At 61.0% G+C, this 18731-nt stretch overlaps 2 protein-coding genes across 8 annotated transcripts in view; one reads left to right on the top strand and one right to left on the bottom strand.

Annotated features, from left to right (window-relative positions):
• The window catches only part of FAM53B (family with sequence similarity 53 member B), a 109612-nt gene extending 102288 nt beyond the window's left edge, over nucleotides 1-7324 (top strand). For all 7 annotated transcript variants that reach the window (XM_066239651.1, XM_066239657.1, XM_066239658.1 and 4 more), the window contains exon 5: nucleotides 2884-7324. In XM_066239651.1, coding sequence (XP_066095748.1) covers nucleotides 2884-3246 — 363 coding nt within the window. In that variant the 3' untranslated portion in view covers nucleotides 3247-7324. The remainder of the gene's footprint in view (nucleotides 1-2883) is intronic.
• Nucleotides 7325-8906: 1582 nt separating this feature from the next.
• The window catches only part of LHPP (phospholysine phosphohistidine inorganic pyrophosphate phosphatase), a 95646-nt gene continuing 85821 nt past the window's right edge, over nucleotides 8907-18731 (bottom strand). The window contains exon 7 of the mRNA XM_066239660.1: nucleotides 8907-9790. Coding sequence (XP_066095757.1) covers nucleotides 9694-9790 — 97 coding nt within the window. The 3' untranslated portion in view covers nucleotides 8907-9693. The remainder of the gene's footprint in view (nucleotides 9791-18731) is intronic.

Raw genomic sequence — 18731 nt, 5'->3', positions numbered from 1 at the left:
GGGTCAAGGCCCACAGGGTGGAAGGTCTTGTCTGAAGCCATGATGCCCATGCCAGGCAGAGCCCGGGTCTAGAACAGCTTTGTTACCTGGGCAGGCCTCAGCCCTCTCTGGAGCACATAGATGCCAAAGCTACATCTCTGAAAAGTTCAAGAAAGCCGGGGTCCCCAGCGCCCTGCCGCTGGCATGGCTAACATTGGACGCGATGAATGCCCAGACTCAGTCACATCTGCCCTGAAGTCCGGCGGGATGACTGGAGCAGCCAGGGAAAGCGGACGCAGACCCGGGAGCACTTCCTGTGCTGTCTGCAGAGCGCTTCCCGCCGTCCCCACGTGCCAGCTCGGGGACAGTGGGGCCTGTTCAGGTGTTCAGCGTGCTGGGGTAAACGGACGTCAGGATCCCCACGGGCTGAGGGCATCCGTGTCTTGGCATCACCTGTGACCCATCTGCAACATTTTGGGCCTACATTGGATGGTGTTACTTACAACACGAGTTACGTTGCCACTTGTGGGGTTTTCCTACCCAACCCCCTTCTCCAGGGTGCAGAAACAGGCCACTCAGCCATGGTGCTGAGGTCCATGGCATCTCCTGGCCTTGCACCTGGGCCTCCTCTGTCTGGGGTGGCCAGGCCAGGGGGACCCAGGGACCCAGACTGAGGTGGGGTTTGAGGCCTCTTCCTGGGCTGAGTCATCTTCCCTCTTTCTTGTGCTCAACCCAGTTCTCTTTCTGTCCTGGCTCAGGTCTCAGCCCGTCGAAACAGTGGCTGGGAGGCGGAAGGGGCCCCAGAGCCCCCCACCCCCCACCCCCATGTCGCAGCCATCTGTGGCTCTCCATTTGCCCAGTGTCACGCTTGTGTTTGACCTTGGGATGTTCGTTTGGCCTGAAAAGCCGTCAGCAGCCCTTTGCTGTGTTGGGGGAGGGAATGTGCTCTGTGCAGACTGGGGGGGGGGGTGTCCTCATTGAACCCCCCATGGTGGCTCAAGTAGGGGGATGGCAGGGTTCCCGGTCTGGTGAGGGTGCAGCCTGGCCTCTGGCCTGGGCCCGGCCCGCATCTGGGGTCCGGGAGGTCTAACCGGTGGCCCAGCCCTTCTCTCCTCAATCCCAGTGCTTTAGCCTCCACCCCCCCTCCACCCCCGCCAGTACCCTGGGCTTCACCTTTCTCAGTTAATCAAAAGATTCCGAGAAAAGCACAGCCATCAGAGCAGTTTCCTCAGGCGCCTTTGGGAACAACGACCGTGCACACATGACAGGCGACAGGCAGGCTACCTGCCTCCAGGGAGAGCCCTTTGATTTCCTCGTTGCCGAACCTGTTTCAGCAGCTTGTTTCCCGGGACAGCTGGTGGTCATCTTTATTCCAAAGGGACACACAAACACTGGCCTGTGAAAGGACCGGGCCCTCGGGATCTGGGCATCAGCAGGCATGTGGTGCTCCAGGTCCCCACCCTGGCTGCCCTCACCATCCGTGCAGTCCCTCTGGTCTCATCTAGAGGGGACTGCCGTTGCTCCTGGTCCTGCTGGGGACCTCCAGGGCCTGGCCATGGGCACCCCTCGCTGTCACAGCCCTCTCCCTCTGTTGTGAAAGCAGACGTTGAACTCGATCCACCTGTGCCCCTACCAGCCCTGCCCCCTCTCGTGAGCAGGTGGCCCGAGCTCCTTTGGGTGGTGTTCAGGCTGCGCCCACTGATCAGGCAGGCCCCACACAGGGAATGGGGGGGGGGGTCAGGGGTGGGAGGGACGGGAGGATCTGTCTAATAAACTCAGGGACAAGACAGAATAAGTGTTATCTGTAGGACTGGCTGTATAAGTCACGGGCATAATGCAGAGTGAAAGTGCAGAGCCGTTTATAAAAACTTCCGAGTTTCAAGACTGCAAAAGCAGAGTATAAACCAAGCCCAGGGCTCTTCTGAGTAGGCCCATGAAGCCAGCCCTGGGGGTGGGGAGCTCTTGACGGCCATGCTGTTTCACTGGGGTCTCACAAGGCCCAACACTTGCCTCTTATAGACCAGGCAGCCGAGGTCTACGAGGGGTCTGCCTGAGGCCCTCGGCGGGCGAGCCCTGCGGCCTCTGCCACCTGGGAGCCCTGTTGAAGGTCTGGGAGTCTTCCTTCCCACCAGAGAGCCAGCATCTCAGCATCTGCAGGAGGAGCCCTGGGTTCCCGTGGAAACCACCTCCCTGCATGGTTGTACTGTGCTCCAGGCTGGGTGTCAGCTCAGCCTTCCCGGCCCCACCTCCCCCACTCTGGTCGTGACAAGTGGGTGGGGTGGGCAGTGTGTCCCTTTGTGCAGCAGTGCAGCCTGGCGGGTTTCCATTTGCGTCAGTAGATTCACTCTGGAATGTTCTTTTTGTGGCTCCAGAGCCTGCCTTGTCTGAAGAGGCATGCTCTTGGGGCCGCTGTTGTGGAGGGGTCCAGGTTACTCTCCCCTTTCCCGGGGAGCGGTGTGGCAGGGAACAGTCACGTGGCTGAGTTAGTGCATGCACCCTGAATTGTTTTCTTCAGATAAAAAGCCTACAGGGAAAGTGTTTGCAGGAATCTGGTATCTTTTCATCAGATGGCCCTTCAGAAAGGTGGTGCCCGAGGGCCTGAGCCCTGGGCAGCCTCCCCGGAACTGGGCATCCACAGACTGGTGCTCTTGGCTGCTTTGGCGGTGGGTACCTGGCTTTTGCAGTCTCTTATTCATGTGGCACTGGCTGGCTGGGGTATTTCTTCATGAGCGAGTGGCCAGCAGGCCCTTTCCCTTGCCAGGGTGATGGAAGGGTCCAGGACTTGGGCGGTCTCCCATTGCCCTGGGGGCTTTGGCGTGGCTCGGTGGGGCGTGCGGTGCTGGGGCTTTGGGAAGGGAGCGCGACCCTCCCCTTGGTGACCTGTGCCATCTCTTCCCCCCGCAGAACTGCCAGACCTTCAGCAGCCTCAGCTGCCTGAGCTCCGGGATGGAGGACCACGGCCCCCGAAGCCCCCTCGCACTCCACGTCAGCAGCAACAGGTCCTGGGCCGCCTTGCTCTCGGCCTCTGGCCCCGGGGGCAGGACCCCCGCCGGGACCCCGGTCCCTGAGCCTCTGCCCCCGTCTTTCGACGACCACCTGGCCTGTAAGGAGGAGCTGCGCTGTGAGGAGGCGGACGGCGGCCCCGTGGATGAGGGCTGGGGCAGGCGGGGTGGGTCAGCCACAGCCTGGCGGGACCGGGGGGCTGCTGGGAGCAGCCCCTGCTCCCTGGATGGCGAGCTGGATATTGAACAGATAGAGAACAACTGAGGGGCCCCAGGCCCCAGTCAGGGGTGGGGTGCGTCAGAATCCATGGCCTCCCTCTGGGCATGAGGTGGGCACCCAAGGGGGGGTGCCCCACGTCTGGGCCTGACGAAAGCTTCTTGGAAGGCGTCAGGTCCCTGGGAGTAAGCCCACCCACCTGGGGGGGGGGCGCTGTCCAGCCTACAGGGGCCCCAGCCCAGTACAGGCCGACCTGGCCATGCCACGCCATGCCACGCAGTGGAACAAAGCGCCCGGCCGCTCGCCAGCATGACCACCTCAGTCCACAGAACTGCTGTAGCCCCAGAGCGGCTTCTCAGTGTGGGTCTCTCTGCCCCTTTTCCTCATGGGACATCGACCACGGGCATCCAGCACCCCCACACGCGGTCTCATGGCCCTGCTCTGCATGCTGGCCCTGGCCGCGTTCTGACCCCATGGCGCTGGTCGGGGGGCGCAGGTCCGTCTGGCGGTGTCACGGCCCTTCTCGGCCTCCTGCTCAGGTTCCGTTTCGGGGAGTCGGCCCCGCAGTTTCTTTCGCTCAGTTTACTCTGTGCCTTTTCTCCCAGGTCTCCCCGCTTCGGGCGTGGGAAGGTTCAGGAGACACTTCCTTCTGTAGTAACACCAGAACCGTTTGGCCTTAATTCCAAGTGTGAGAGACAAGGGCCCAGGGCTGCTGGGGGCCCTCCATGTCCAGAGTCTCAGGGCCCAGGGAACAACTTGGGGCTCTTGTTAGAGGCCGTCTACACTGGGTGGACATTGGGTGGATTTGTTGGCTGAACAGACAGCCCTGCTGACCTTTCCCGTGTGCAGAGCCCTGCCCTGTGGCTCTCTGCCTCTCTGGGGGACGCTTTGGCTGGGCTGGCAGATGGCAGCCATTTCCCGGGCTAACCTGTCACTGAGTGATGAGCTTAGTTGATTCAGGTGCGTGGAGAGATGTCACCCTACAAGGGCAACCTCTTGAAAATGTCCTCAGGAGGGAGGAGCTGTGAGCAGGCAGACGGACCAGGCCCTGTGCACATTTCAAGGGTGGAGAGGTCTGCTGGTCGCTCTAGAGGGACTGGGTCGAGGGCCTGCAAGGTCCCCGGAAACATTCTCACGGGTGGTGGGGACTGCTGGCTTTCACCAGGGTGCTCCTATCCACCTCGAGGTGGCTTTTCCTACAAATCAGCTGGAGCGGGGCTGGGGAGGCAGTGTTCTCAGTGCCGCCTCCTTGCTGTCACCCCCACCATGGGCACAGAGCTGGAGGCACGCTCGCACCCTTCCCAGCTCCTCACAGCCTGGCAGACTCCCCAGTGGTGGTGACAAGGAGCCTTGCCCCCTGAGGTGTCACTCTCTGGCCGCTCCTATCCAGCCCACCTGCAGACACACCACGCGGGTGCCGCTGTCTCGGAATTGAGCTTTCAGCAAACCCAGCACCTTCCACTGACAGCGGCAGCTGGGTCGGCTTATGAGCAAGTGGTTCCTTTTCCCAAAAGGCTAAAAATAACAGGTGCGCTCTCTGCAGTTCGTGGGCACGCGGTAAGCGCACGTCCGCCATCTCCGCTTTGCTCCTTGGCTGACAGCAAATGCCTCGCTCCTCCTGCAGGTTGAACACAAGAGGTCCTCGCCTTCCTTTCCCTCAAGAGAGATCCTATTGGGAAGCTTTACTTAAACCTTCAGTTTTTCAGTTTTGTTTTGTTTTTTTATATCACAAGAGGTGGCTCAGGTTCTGATTTATAGGTGGTTTTTTCTACAAATCAGCCATGAGATACTTGCAGAAAACCCCCGTCCGTGGCCTCGAAGACGGTGTTGAAGACTCTGGTTAGGGAGGGTACTGGGTATGCGGGCACCGGGCAGGGCCTGGGGCACCATCCAGCTTCGCTGAGTGTCTCCCACCAAAGGCACGTCCCTTCCGGACCATGGAGAGCCAAACCAGAGAGTGGGAGGCTCTGGGCGGACTAGGACAGTCCCCCGATCCCTACCTGGTGGGTTATGCAGGCCATACCTTCTTAGAGGTAGTTCAGAGGAGGCTGGGGCAGTGGCCGGAGACAGCTGGCCGCATAGGAATTTGGAGGGCACGTGCTGGTTCTTCCTGTCCTCGAGAAGCCTGAGGTGGGAGCGACTCGTTTGGCCCACAGCCACAGCGGTGCCCACAGAGGGAGCACGGCCTCGATCGCAGCCCTTCCTGTGGAAGGAGTGGCAGGTGGCCCACCTCCTGGTCCTCACTGCAGGTGACCACAGTGAGGGATAGGAGCTGAGTCAGGACAGGCCCAGGCAGCACTTCCCCCACATTCCTTTCCTTGGGGACAGGAGGGAGGGAGGCACATGGTGGCGGGCGTCACACCTGCTGGCCACCTCTCCCATTCCCAGGCCTGGTGGCAGGAGGGGACTGATGAGCAATGGAGCTTGAGTGTGGGCCCTTCCTCCCCACCTCCCCCAAGCTGGTCCCATTGGCCAGCAGGCCCCATCCCAGGGCCTTTTGGGCAGAAGGGACCCCAGCCGGAGGCGGGTTAGGGCCCTCTTGGCTGTGCCCGCCCTCAATGACAGCTCCTTGCCCACGCCCATGGCTGCAGCAGTGCCGGGAGGGAATGGTGGGTCCCTCCTGTGCAGAGAAGGAGACGGCCCTCAGTTGGCATCATATTTACCTTTTGGTTGGAGAGAGATTTCATCTAGAAGGTTCTGCCACTCTGCCCAGAGAGGCCCGTTCTGGTCTTGGAGCTCTTGGAGGGAGGCTTATCCAGGAAGCTTCCTCTGACCCCACCCCACGTGACTGTCCCTGAGGGCAGAGGGCAGGTGGGTGGCTCACCCTGCGAGAGCCCCACTTTTGTCGGGGTCCTGATGCCCATGAACTCCTGCCTCTGAGGGGACACTGAGGACATCAGAACCAGGAGGGAGGGCAGTTCCAGACCACCTGCCTGCCCAGGGGTTCCTGAAGGACAAGAACGGGGTTGTGGCTCCAGGAAAACTGGGTGGGGAGGAGAGGCTTGCTGTCACATGGCATCCCCACTCACCCCAAAGGAGCACCCCCAAAGCCGCCAGGCTCGTGGGCGGCTGTGTGCCTGAGGGGGCAGGGCCACACCGTTTACATTACCGCAAACCCTCTTGCCTTACGGTGCACACCGGCACATGCGACACCCAGGCCACAGGGGTCCTTGTTCTGACCGGACAGAATGGATTTTCATTCTCAGAAAGCCTTACTTCTCAACAAAATTTTTGTAGCAGGAAAGTTTTGTGAATTTGTATGCTGAAAAGAAAATGTCAATAAAGGAAAAAAGCCCACATTATAAAGAAAACAAAACCACACGTCCGAGTGGGTCTCCCCTTGGGAGAGGACTTTCCACGCTTCCCCTGGTTGGTGCTGCCCGAGGGGGGTCTGGGGCACTGCGTGTCTGAGCAGCTTCCGTGGCATTGAAAATACCCCTTGGGCGGCCCTGGCACGGCTCATGCTTGGCATCTGCGTGCACTGCGCCTCCGTGTCTGCTCACAAGGTGCAAACCACGCACTCTGGCTGTGGGGCCAGTCACCTAAGTGATGATCACTCTAGGCTTTGTGCCCGGAGTGTGAGCAGTCCCTCCAATCCCCTTTGCTCCGCCACGCTGGTGGGTACCGCCCAGACACTGCCCCTGTGTGGGCAATGGGGCCACCTCTTGCCACAGCGACAGTTGGTCAAACCCCTCCTGTTGGTGCCAGCCACAGAAAACCATGTCTCTTTTAAAAAGGAAACGAGAAAAAGTCCCAGACCTCAGCGGAGAGCTCGTAGGCTAGGTAGGATAGTCTGACCTTCTAGCGTAGTCTTTGGCAGATTCATTGTGTTTTCAGTGCGTGGGGGGAGATGTCCTGGGGGCTTGGGGACAGCGGGGGGCTGTTTTCAGGGCCGTAGCAGCTTTCCCGAAACAGATGTGCTTCAGGAAGGGTGTCGGCCAGAGTGTGGTGGGGTTGGGCTGGGCCCTGCCCCCGGCAGAGCGACTTGTGTGCCTCAGGCGAAGCGCTGGGTCCACCCTCACACCCCCCACACAGGCCACGGCTGTCTTGCACTAGAGCCGCTCTAGTCTCAGGAATTTGCTTGTTACTGTTACTGTGTAAATAAAGCTTCCTGGTTTAATATCCAGCCGCCAGGAGCTGTCTGTGGTTTCTGTTGGATGTGACTAATCGAGGGGTTCCCCCCCACCCCCTGTGGCGGGATGGCTCATACCTGTGCTGCTTGGACCTCAGAGACACCAGCACACACAGACTAGGCCCAGAGTGGGCTCAGGGCATGCAGTTCTGGGCCCGGCCCTCCAAATCAGGATCCCGGCTACCCAAGCTCAGGAGACCAGGGTGTTTGCACCCTTGAGGACAGCCACGGAGAGGCTCATTTAATTGCTAAACCCCGACGTCTGTCCACATAATCTGGATTCCTCCTGTGTTCCATTTAACGCCAGGTCCCTTTGCAAACTGCACTGTCGGTGTTTGCTTAGTTCACAAAACGGGACGGGGTAGAAAGCTGCAGTGGCTGCAGCTGGGAGTGAGGGGACACCCTGCCCCCCCTGCACCTCCAGATCTGCTGGAGCTGGGGCAGTGCCCCGGGCACAGCTCCACCCGGCCCGAGCCGGCCGGTTCACACCTGCGTCTGATGCGGGCCCATCGGCAGGGTGGCAGGCAGGGTGCTGATCCCAAGTACCTTCCTCACAGGCGGGCAGAGGTCAGGGTCATAGCGCTCGCGGGGCTTACAGAAGAGTCAATGCAAAACAACCCCAGTACCACACCAGACGTCCAGTCCAGTCCATGTTGTTAAAAACACTGATCTTCACGTGGAAAGGGGGCCCAGAGGAAGTGGCCCAAGTTGTCATAGTTGTTATTCTTTGAGTGACTGTCGGGGTCTTTTTATGCCTTTCTGTTGAATTTCCTGTAGTAATACGTATTGCTTGTGTCGTCTAAAACAGTGGTCCCCAACCCTGGGCCACGGACCGGTACCAGTCCGTGGGCCATTTGGTACCGGTCCGCAGAGAAAGAATAAATAACTTACATTATTTCTGTTTTATTTATATTTAAGTCTGAACAATGTTTTATTTTTTTAAAATGACCAGATTCCCTCTGTTATATCTGTCTAAGACTCACTCTTGACGCTTGTCTCGGTCACGTGATACATTTATCCATCCCACCCTAAAGACTGGTCCGTGAAAATATTTTCTGAGATTAAACCGGTCTGTGGCCCAAAAAAGGTTGGGGACCACTGGTCTAAAAGGAAAGCCAAACCCGAAGAAAAACGAGATAAAGCAAAGTGCCCAGTAATTTATCTGAACGGGGACAGCTTTGAGAGGGAAGGCTGCGCTGTGGGTGATCACGCTGGGGGGGAGATGGGACCGTGGGCACAGCACACGGGGTCTCTCCCTGCACCCCACTTCTGTGCCCTTGCCACCTGCCTGAGAGCAGGAAGGGACTCTGCTTTCCTAAGCCTCAGGGGACCTTTTCCAGTGGAGGAGGGAGGCCGCTGGTGGATGCACACCCAGTGTTGAGGACAGCGTCCCCAGCCCAGCTCCGCCCCATGTCAGCCCTGAACTCCACCCACCGTGGCCGGTGGCGCTGCCCATCTCCAGCCTGGGAACTGTCCAGCCTGCTTGGGGGCATGGAAGATCTGCAGCAGGCTGGGGCCCTGCGTCCGTCCACTGCTTCCCACCCCATGGCCCTCGGCAGGCAAAGCCCGAGTCAGCTGCATGTCAGGGTTGTTTATTTAATGGCTAGTTTCCTCCTGCATACAATGGGCACGACACACTCCAGTTTATCAAGTTATGGCTCCAGAAAGTACCCTCTGTGCCCGCAACTTTGTTCCCAGAGGTTAGCAATCTTGCTTTGTAGCTCGTGGTCTTCCAAGTGCCCCTGGAGCTGCCTCAGCTTTGACTCCAAAGGTGACTTGTGGGGGCACGAAAGTGGTGGGCTGGCCTGTGTGTGGGGGGGGGAGTGGGGTGCTAAGCGGCCACTCTGAGCCCGGGTGGGGGCAGGGGTTGGGCAGAGGGCGGTCACTGGGCCGCTCCAGGGAGGCTGGCTCAGGTCAGGGCTGCATGACCGCACGGGAGGTCCTTTTTCTCAGGGTCCCCTCTAAAGTGCCAAGAATGTTCAACAAAGAGGCAGTGGGCAGCCGCTCTAGAGTCCAGGGACAAGGAGCAGGTCCAGGTGCCCATGGAGAGCACGTGGGTGTGAGGGTCCGGCCATTCCCGGCGGGCCTCGGGCCTTCTCTGGAGGCCTGTCCCACCCTCCAACTGCTCGAGGGCTGTGCAGGCAGGGAGCAGACCAGAGAGCAGGCCATCGGGGGACACGAGTGGGGGAGAGGGAGAGGACGGGTGGGCAGAGGGAGACAGAGAGGGGGCTGGAGGCCGACTGCTGTCTGTCTGGTGCCCTCCTCCTGCCTGCTGGTGGAGGGCAGAGGAAAGAGGCTTGGGTGGTCCAGACACTGGGGAGGGGGACAGGAGGCCGGTGACTCCCCCCCAGAAGGCCCATCCATCACTTGTCCACGTGCTGCAATAGCAGGTCCACGGCCTCCGAGAGATTGTCCACGTACCCGTCAGCCTTCACCTTGGGATGGTGCTCGTCGCTGGGCCTGGAGAGCAGGGCAGAGCTTAGGCCACACCCCAGTCCCAGGCAGCCCCCTCGGGACACACACCGCCCTCCTGACTGTGTTCCCCCCACACCGAGACCTTCCCCGTCCACACCCCAGTCCCAGCCAGCCCCCCTCGGGACACACACCGCCCTCCTGACTGCCTCCCCCCACCGAGACCTTCCCCGTCCACACCCCAGTCCCAGGCAGCCCCACTCAGGACACACACCGCCCTCCTGACTGCCTCCCCCCACTGAGACCTTCCCCGTCCACACCCCAGTCCCAGGCAGCCCCCCTCGGGACACACACCGCCCTCCTGACTGTGTCCCTCCCTCACCGAGACCTTCCCCGTCCACGCCCCAGTCCCAGGCAGCCCCACTCGGGACACACACCGCCCTCCTGACTGCCTCCCCCCACTGAGACCTTCCCCGTCCACGCCCCAGTCCCAGGCAGCCCCACTCGGGACACACACCGCCCTCCTGACTGCCTCCCCCCACCGAGACCTTCCCCGTCCACACCCCAGTCCCAGGCAGCCCCACTCAGGATACACACCGCCCTCCTGACTGCCTCCCCCCACTGAGACCTTCCCCGTCCACGCCCCAGTCCCAGCCAGCCCCCCTCGGGACACACACCGCCCTCCTGACTGCCTCCCCCCACTGAGACCTTCCCTGTCCACACCCCAGTCCCAGCCAGCCCCCCTCGGGACACACACCGCCCTCCTGACTGCCTCCCCCCACCGAGACCTTCCCCGTCCACGCCCCAGTCCCAGCCAGCCCCCCTCGGGACACACACCGCCCTCCTGACTGTGTTCCTCCCCCACCGAGACCTTCCCCGTCCACGCCCCAGTCCCAGGCAGCCCCCCTCGGGACACACACCGCCCTCCTGACTGTGTTCCCCCCACACCGAGACCTTCCCCGTCCACGCCCCAGTCCCAGGCAGCCCCACTCGGGACACACACCGCCCTCCTGACTGTGTCCCCCCCCCCACGGAGACCTTCCCCGGCCCCTTTCCGTGGGAAGCCTGCCCAGAGCCCTGGGCAGAGTGACCAGTGGCCCTGCCCGCTCCATGCCGCCAGTGGAAGGAACATGACCCTGTCTGAGCTCCTTTCTGCCCAAACCCACCAATTCCAATCCGAGGTGTGCACATCACAAAAATGCCACCTGTTCACCGAAAGGCAGGTCTAGAATGTTCTAAGCAGCTCCACCTTAAGAGCAAATAGCCAAAAGAAGACGGCACATGTGCTGTTGGCGGGAAGATGGAGGCGCAGACCGGGTATGTGCACATGTGGGGACACAGCGCCCCCAGAATGCTGCCCACCGTGACCGCACAGACACCACAGGAGGCACGAGAAGCCAGGCTCACAGAACCCACGCTGGTGGCCCGTCTATACCAGCCTCTCTAGTGCAGAGGTCAGGAGACGGTTACTCCTTGGGGCATGTGAGGCTGCAGGGAGAGGCTGGGTACCAGCAGGTGTTTAGTGCTGTTACCACAACCATTAAGAACTCAGCAGGCGTCAGGGAGCGAACTGTGTGCCTGTGCTGGGGCCGGACAGGGAGACGAGCGGGACAGACGGACGGGACCTAGGGGTACACGAGTGTACAAGGTACAGGCAAGCGAGTGAGTGTGTATGTATGTGGCGGGCGTGTAGCCAAGGGTATTGGAGTTGAGGGGCAGGTGCGTTGGGACCAGGACCGCCTGGGGACATCCCCGTAGGCTGAAGGAAGAAGCCAGCCTGCGGGCTCCAGGGCTGCGGCCCAGCCTCCTGCTCCGCTGTGTGGCCCCTGCTCTCGCCTCTTGCTGGGCTTGCGTGCGGGAGGCCCACTGCCCCAGGAGCCTGGGGGCAGCCACGGAGCCCCATTCACCGATGTGTTGGGGTGCCCCAGCCCCCACTAATGTGAGGGCAGACGGGAAAGTGGGATGGTCAGGCAGCCTGCAGGCAGAGCCCGCCCTGGTGCTCACACCCTTCCTGCTCAGTGCCCTGCCCCCACCCCGCCCCCTTTTCTCTCCACAGTGGTGAGGTCAGCATTGTGTCCACTGCTCGAAGTAGAACAAAAGTTCTCTCCAGCAAACACCTCCACCCCAGTTCCTCACCCAAGGCCCTGGGCACCTGGCCCCGGGATGGCCCAGGACAGGTTTACTGTCCATCAAACAAACTCAACCCCAAGAAGGAATAAGAAATCCACGTGTACAGAAGATGCTTCGGTGATGATATTCTAGCCAGCCCCACTCGGCACACGGTACCTAGCCAAATGGTGTACAAAGCTAACGATGTTTTATTACATGTCGTTTAAATTCAAGAATCCATTAAAAGAAAGGACTGCATTAGCAGCCGGCTGGTGTTTGCCAACACCGAGGAGAAATCATGGATTTTTATGTGTTAATTACGTGACGTGACTGTGGGCTGAGGCTCGCGGGCAGACGGGTTCTGTGATGGGACTCGTTCTGGGCCTGGCCAAAGCCCCTGCTCCATGCTGGCCAGTGACCTGTGACCCACGGGGCCTCACACATGGCACACCGTGGAGGCTGAACCCGGAAACCCAGCGAAGACGGGCCCTTGGCAGTGGGAACAGAGCAGAGGGGGGAGAGTATTTATGGGAGGACAGAGGGGGTCAGGGAGGCTTCCAAAGAGAGGGCCATTAGGCTGGATTCCCACCCCAGCCCAGCCCCTCCATCGGCCTGCTGCAGGCCTCCTCAGCCCGCCCCAAAGTTGGAGGCAAGGGCCAATCCCTCAGCAGCTGCCCCACCAAGGGGCCAGCGGGCTCCCCACGGCTCTCGGGCTCCTGTGGGCGAGCCCTCCGTGCACAGCAACCTGGAGTGGGTCCCACAGCCTTAGTCCTGGTGTTGGAGGTGGAGACCCACAGCTGTGACTCTTGGCAGCACGATCAGGAGGTTGGCGAGGAGCCGGCTCGGCTTCCACACTCCCCCCCACCCCGCCCCACCCCAGCCAAACTGTGTCCCTTTCCAAGGGTACGGTGCAGTCTTCTACTTAAGTTCGCCCCTTCCCCCTTCCCTTCCCCTCTTCTCCACAGGTTCCTCAGCCATTCTTTGGCAGCTCCCACCTCTCCCTGCGTCAATTCTGCTGTGGCTCCCCATTGCTCATGTCACAACCCAGTTCCTCAGCAGAACAGATGAGCCCGTCAAAATTATGTGCCCTCCCACCAGACGCCAACCTCCCCACACCCAGGGTCCACTGCTCTTCAGCCATCCCCTTCTCTCCCACACTGCTGTCCACACTGTGTCCTGGAATGGCCTGGTCACCAGGTCTTGCTTGACCTACAAACTCCTACTCATCCTTCAAGACCCCACCCACTTGTTCCCAACTGCAACTCTATGCTTCATCCTATAGGGCAAGTTGTTCTCTTTTCTGAACACACAGGACTTATGCCTAGCGCCCTGTACAGTTCTGCTGGTGCCCTGCTGACCTGGGCTGCCTAGAGGGAGGGGAAAGGCTTCCTGCCCTCGGTGGTCACCCGCACAGGCCTGGCCCAGAGCAAGCACCCAGGAAGTCTACCATCCAGTGAATGAACAAAGGCCCCCACCCAGGCAGGGTGCAGCCTGTCATTAGCTATGCCACCCTCTTGTGCCCTGTGGGCCGAGGTAAGGAGGGAATGATAGAACCAGGCCGATCTGTGCATGGGCCCGGACAGCGTCACAGGGATGCTCTCTGTACCGGCCGAAGGAAAATGGCGGCTGGACTCCCCAGCAGAGGAGCCCAGCTGGGCCCATGTCCACGCCTGCCTCCCTCTCCTGGGCCCATGTGGGACCCACCAACCGAGGGGACACAAAGGCAGCCTCTCCGTGAGGAGGTCCTGAGGGGACAGTGACACCACCCACTCTGGTCTGCTCCAGGGCAGAGCCATACAGAGGATCCTGAGACCAGAGGTCCCGGTGTTGACCACACGGGAAGGGCATGCATCCTTGCCTCCGACTGTTTTGAAAGGACTGGCTGCACCCCAGTGACTGGGGCCAGCTGGCAAAGTGAATTCTGGGAACTGGCCCTGGGAGGGTGACGCCACTGAGGGTGACACCAGCTCCGGGCTGTGCTGATGAGGTTGGAGGAAAAGAAAAAGAGGGTGTCAGGTCCTGAGGCTAGAGGTGACAAGGCTGGGCTGAGGGTGTCTTTCTGTCTGAGCCCCCGAGACTCATGACCCTAAGCAGGAGTCGGTAGAGGATCTCGGGCCAGAGTGTGGCCTCCTGCAAATACTGGACACAGCTGGGAGACACCCCCCCCCCCTCCACCTGCCCTCATCCACGCTTTTCCGTAGGCCAATGATGGGACTCCCACCACTACCTGTGGCCAGAACAGGAGGCCTGTGCCACAGGGCTGCCACAGTGAAGACGGCAGCCTGCTGGGGCCCAGCGGGGTTGCCACTGACCTCCCGGCCTGAGCGGGCTGCTAGCAGGTGCACAAGGCTCAGTGATCACGTCCCAATGTGGCTGGGAGGGCAGTCGGCCACGGATCTCAGACAGACTGCTTTGACCTCTGTCCTGCGGGTCAGCGTGGGGCCTTGGTTCTGGAGGTGGCCCAGGCAGGAGGGCAGACTTGTGCAGACACTCTGGCGCCTCCAGGAAAATGCTGGTCCCGCTGCTCACAATGAAATGAAGCAGGAGTCCTCCCCACGGAGCCCTGCCTTCCTCCAGCTGAGGTCTGTTGAACCCCCTGCTTCACTGGGGGACTCGGACTTAGTCCCTGCCCGCAAGGAGGTCACCGCAGAAGCCCGAGCGCAGGCCCTGTGCCGCCCTACCTGGCTGTCTCAGCTGAGGGCCTCGTCATCGCTCCGACCTCAGCTCCCACCCTCACTCAGAGGTGGGCTCAGCTGTGGGCCTGCGTCCCAACCCCGCCTACCAGGCCCTTGGCCCCCAGCTTTGGTCCCTCACCAGCCATTTTTGGTTCCATCCGCCTGGTCCAGCCTCAGCATAAGGCCTTGTACAAGCCAGCCCAGAGGCCTGGGGCCCCCCCTAGGGTCCCTGCGGCCCCTTGTCAACCAGCTCACACAGACCAGGCCTCTCCAGCTGCTCTCTAACCACGTGGGTGGGGGGGGATACTGAAATAAAAACCCAGGCCTGAGGAGGCCCGGCCCCGGGTCCCTCGGGGGCCCATGGCTCCTGGGACAGGAAAGGGAAACGGGACATGCATCTGCTGGCTGGGACCTCCCCAGGGTCAGAGCTCGGGGGGGGGGGGGCTCAGGTGCCTGGGCCTCCCCCATCTGTCTGCTCATCTGTAACAAGTAGAGGTTGGGGTAACCCTCCCCGGATTACCCCCTCTGGAGTCTGTGCAGATGAGAAAACAGAGGCAAGCCCCCCCCCAACACCGGGAACTAACAGTGAAGCGTGGAGCCTGGCACCACTGAGGGGAGGTGCCCAGCCAGGGCAGTGGTCTCGGGTAGAGGGGACAGCCTTAAGCCCTAGAAGAGGTTGGGCTCCAGGCTGCTCTGCATGCAACGATGCGGAACCCCAATCGCCCTAAGGCTGTCTCCCCACCCCCACCGTGGTGCCTTCCCCAGAGGTTGCGGCTGGCTATGCCCCCCTCCCTCCTGCCTCTGCCTGTCAGGGGAGTTAAAGATGGGGTAGGGTCCTGCACCCACCCACTGGGAGACACACCCTCCCTGCATGTGCACCTGCAGGCTGTGGAAGGCTGCAGGTGGCACCCAGAAAGAAGGGACGATTATCCTGTGTTTCCTGCCCCGAGCCTCAGCAGTCCCTACCTGCCAGTGCTCTGACCCCCACGTGGACATGGTGATGAGCTGGGGTTCGAGGCAGGCTGGCCGACTGAATGCCCCTTTGCCCCGAGCCCCAGAACGCCGCCCTGAATGACTGGTCCCCCTGCTGGGAAGGACCAGGAGTCTCTCCCGCAGACGGAAGCACTTGCTGGGCCAGTTTCAGGGACTCGGAGCCCTGGTGGGTAAACCGAGGCAGGGAAGGGATTTGCCACAGACTAGAGCTCCCACCCAGCCAGCAGGCTGGCCCTGGGGTGTAGGCGAGAATCGCCTGGCTTGGGGGAACGGGTGAGCTGCAGACGCTGCACCACAAGGACGAGGGGACAGCTGTGCACCGGCCCCCACATTTGCTGCACAACAACCCACGAGGCGGGCACCCTGACTCCGTTCTAGAGATGACAACACAAACACAAGAGGGGGTGGAACCTGCCCAAAGTCATGGGCAGGAAATGGCTGAGTTGGAACTTATGTCCTGTGTGTCTGGCTTTCACGCAAATTGAAATGCGGGTTCATTTTGGCAATTCTCCCCTTGGCACCTGGGACCTGTTCTACATCTGGAGTGACTGGTGTGCTGGTGATCCCTGGTCAGAGCTGGAGGCCTGTGGGCAGAGGCTCAGCTGACCTTCGTGTCAGCTCCAGGACAGAGGCGGGCCCCGGGACGTGCTGGCCAGCTTCAACAAATGCAATGTTTGTGGAAACCCGGTGAGGAAAAGGAAAGGAAATCCACGATTCACCTGGACCTGCACACAGGGTACGTCCCCTGTGGCCGGGCTTACCCAGGCAGAACACAGAGACGCCGGGACTTTTTATCGGGGCCTCGAGGTCACCAGCGCCCCAGGCCCGAGCAGGGGTGCATTCTACCCAGGCAGAGGGTTGGGGAGCCTGCGCCAAGCAGAGGGGGCTTCACCGTGGACACTGGCAACCCCCCTCAGGGCTGCTCTGTCTGCAGGGAGGAAACTGGCCTGTTTACAGTGCATTTCAGCCTGGTGGCACCTTGTCAGCCAGAACCAACCTCGTAGCACCAGCTGTTTCCTGTCTAGTTCTCACTGCCCATTCACTGCAGGGGCCCGGGGGTGGCGAGAACAAAGGCATGCATGCTGGAAATGAGTGGGTGTGTCACACGGCTGCTCACTGGTATGTCAGTGGTCTCGGGAGTTTTCCTGACCTGACAAATGAGGTTCCCTGAGTGCCCAACTCTGGCTGGAGCCCATGCCCAATTCACATGCACAGTGAGGCTGGAGACACAAACCAGCGGTCCCTGGACATGTCTGCTTGGGCCCACATAGTGTTTTTCAAAAATAGAACCTGGAGACCTGGCTTGTTTTGGAGACCTTGCCAGCATTCCCTCGGCAAAAATGCGCTGACACAGTGTGGCAGCTGCTTCCTCTGAATGGGACCAGTGGCTTCTACTTTGCCACACTCCCCACCTTTCCTTATTGTCTTCCTATTCTTAGACCCAGGTCCGTTTCACCCCCCCCCCCCACATTTCTTACCTCCCCCTGCAGGTATCTGAATCTGCTGCCCTGCTCTAAGGCAGTGGCTCTGTGGGATTCGTTTCCCGAGCAACAGGTCCCGTTCCCTGGAACCTCTCCCTGAGGCCCCTCTCCAGGCCCGTCCTCGGTTAGTGCCCACTCTGCTCCACGGCACCTGCATTGGAGCACCTGTCACTCGCCTGCATTGTCTGGTTACCTGTGTGATGCCTCCTCGAGGCTGTGAGCTTCCTGAGATCAGGGGTCTCTGTGTGGTGGCCCCATGCTCCCAGCATAAGGCCTTCGCTCCTGGCAGAGACGGGAATAGCCAGACTAAGCAAGTGAGCAAGGAGCCTCCGCCTTTGATTATCTTGGGAACCGCATATCATCGCCCAAGCCGTCCTAGAGATCTAGGCATGGGGGCTGGTCCGTCCCTAGAGTCTAGGGGTGATGAACGTAAGGGCAGGTGTCTGAGGTCCAGGGCCTTGGAGCCCTGGCCTGGCCTCGTCCTCCTGGTCCTCCCTAGAATCCAGGCCCAGCATGTGGGGGCTGCATGGCATTCTGAATTCCTCACCCCATTGGAGAGGCCCCAAGCACATGAGCTCTCAGTCTGGGTGGCAGGGCCAGGCCTTGGAGAATTTCCTTCTGAGAACCACTCTCAGAGGGATGAAATGCCCTCTCTCCCCAAACCCAGGCTGTTGGGAGTAGGAAAATACTACCGCACCCCACGCCACCTCAGGGCCAGCACCCAGCCTGGGCCAGCCCTGTTTGTGACTAGTCTCACTGAACGCTCAGAGGCCAGCCCCCCCCCCACCTGTACACCCCCAGGCCTGCAGCAGGCCCCAGCACCCGGGGACAGCACCCGAGCGGAACGCAGGGGCCGGTGTTAGCGGCAGAGGCCCTCGGAAGCTGGGGGCCACACAGAACAGCAGAGGGTCTGAGAGGGCCGGGGAGCAGCTCCCAGCACCAACGGGACCAGATCCAGTCTCCCCAGTGTGGCTGTCCAGAGCCCACCAGCCACACGCACTTCTCCCCTCCCCTGCCCTCCCCCAGCTCTGCTGCCCATCCTGCCACCTTGTCCAAGCTGCCCAGGCCACTGCCCACAATGTCCTGTCATACCCACTCCCCTCTGCCAGGCCTGACATAGAGACCCCCCCAACTCCATGGACCCCTAAATGAATGGACACTTGTAAGGCCTGGGGCGCAGGCCCAGGGAATCCAGCTGGGACCTTCCACAGGGGGAGCCAGGCAGTGTCCCAGGGAGAGCACCCCAGTGCAGGCATTTCTGTCCCTGGGACAGACGCAGCTCCCCGGGAGGTGGGGCACCCCAAGACAGGCGGCACAGTCAGCCAGCATACGCCCTGGTGACCCTCACAGGCTGTCCCAATAGCAAGGCTGCTTTCTCTTTTCTTTCCCCTGTTTTGTTCCCAGTAAGTATTTCAGGCCCAAACCTGCCCTGTAGTGAGAGTTTCCCAACCACAAGCGCATGTGGGCCTGAGAACCTCCCCACCGGGCCGGGACGGCAAGGGGCCTGGGAGGGCGGGGGCGGCCGGCCGAGCACGTGTGGCCCTCCTGCTGCTCTGGTCCGCGGGGCCTGGCACAGGGTGCCTGACCCACAGGCTCAGCCTGGGCTGGCCCTGACCACTGTGTGACCTTGGACACGACCACTCAGAGCCTCAGTCCGCTCGTCGGTAAGTGGGCTGAAGAGCCGCCCCCGGGCTGCAGTGGGGATCAGTGAGTAAGATGATGCAGTTGCCT

The sequence above is a fragment of the Saccopteryx bilineata genome, chromosome 7 (genome assembly GCF_036850765.1).
Source record: "Saccopteryx bilineata isolate mSacBil1 chromosome 7, mSacBil1_pri_phased_curated, whole genome shotgun sequence".
In the NCBI taxonomy this organism is placed as follows: domain Eukaryota; kingdom Metazoa; phylum Chordata; class Mammalia; order Chiroptera; family Emballonuridae; genus Saccopteryx; species Saccopteryx bilineata.
Note: the sequence above shows the minus strand (reverse complement) of the source record. Positions and strands in the feature narration are given on the sequence as shown.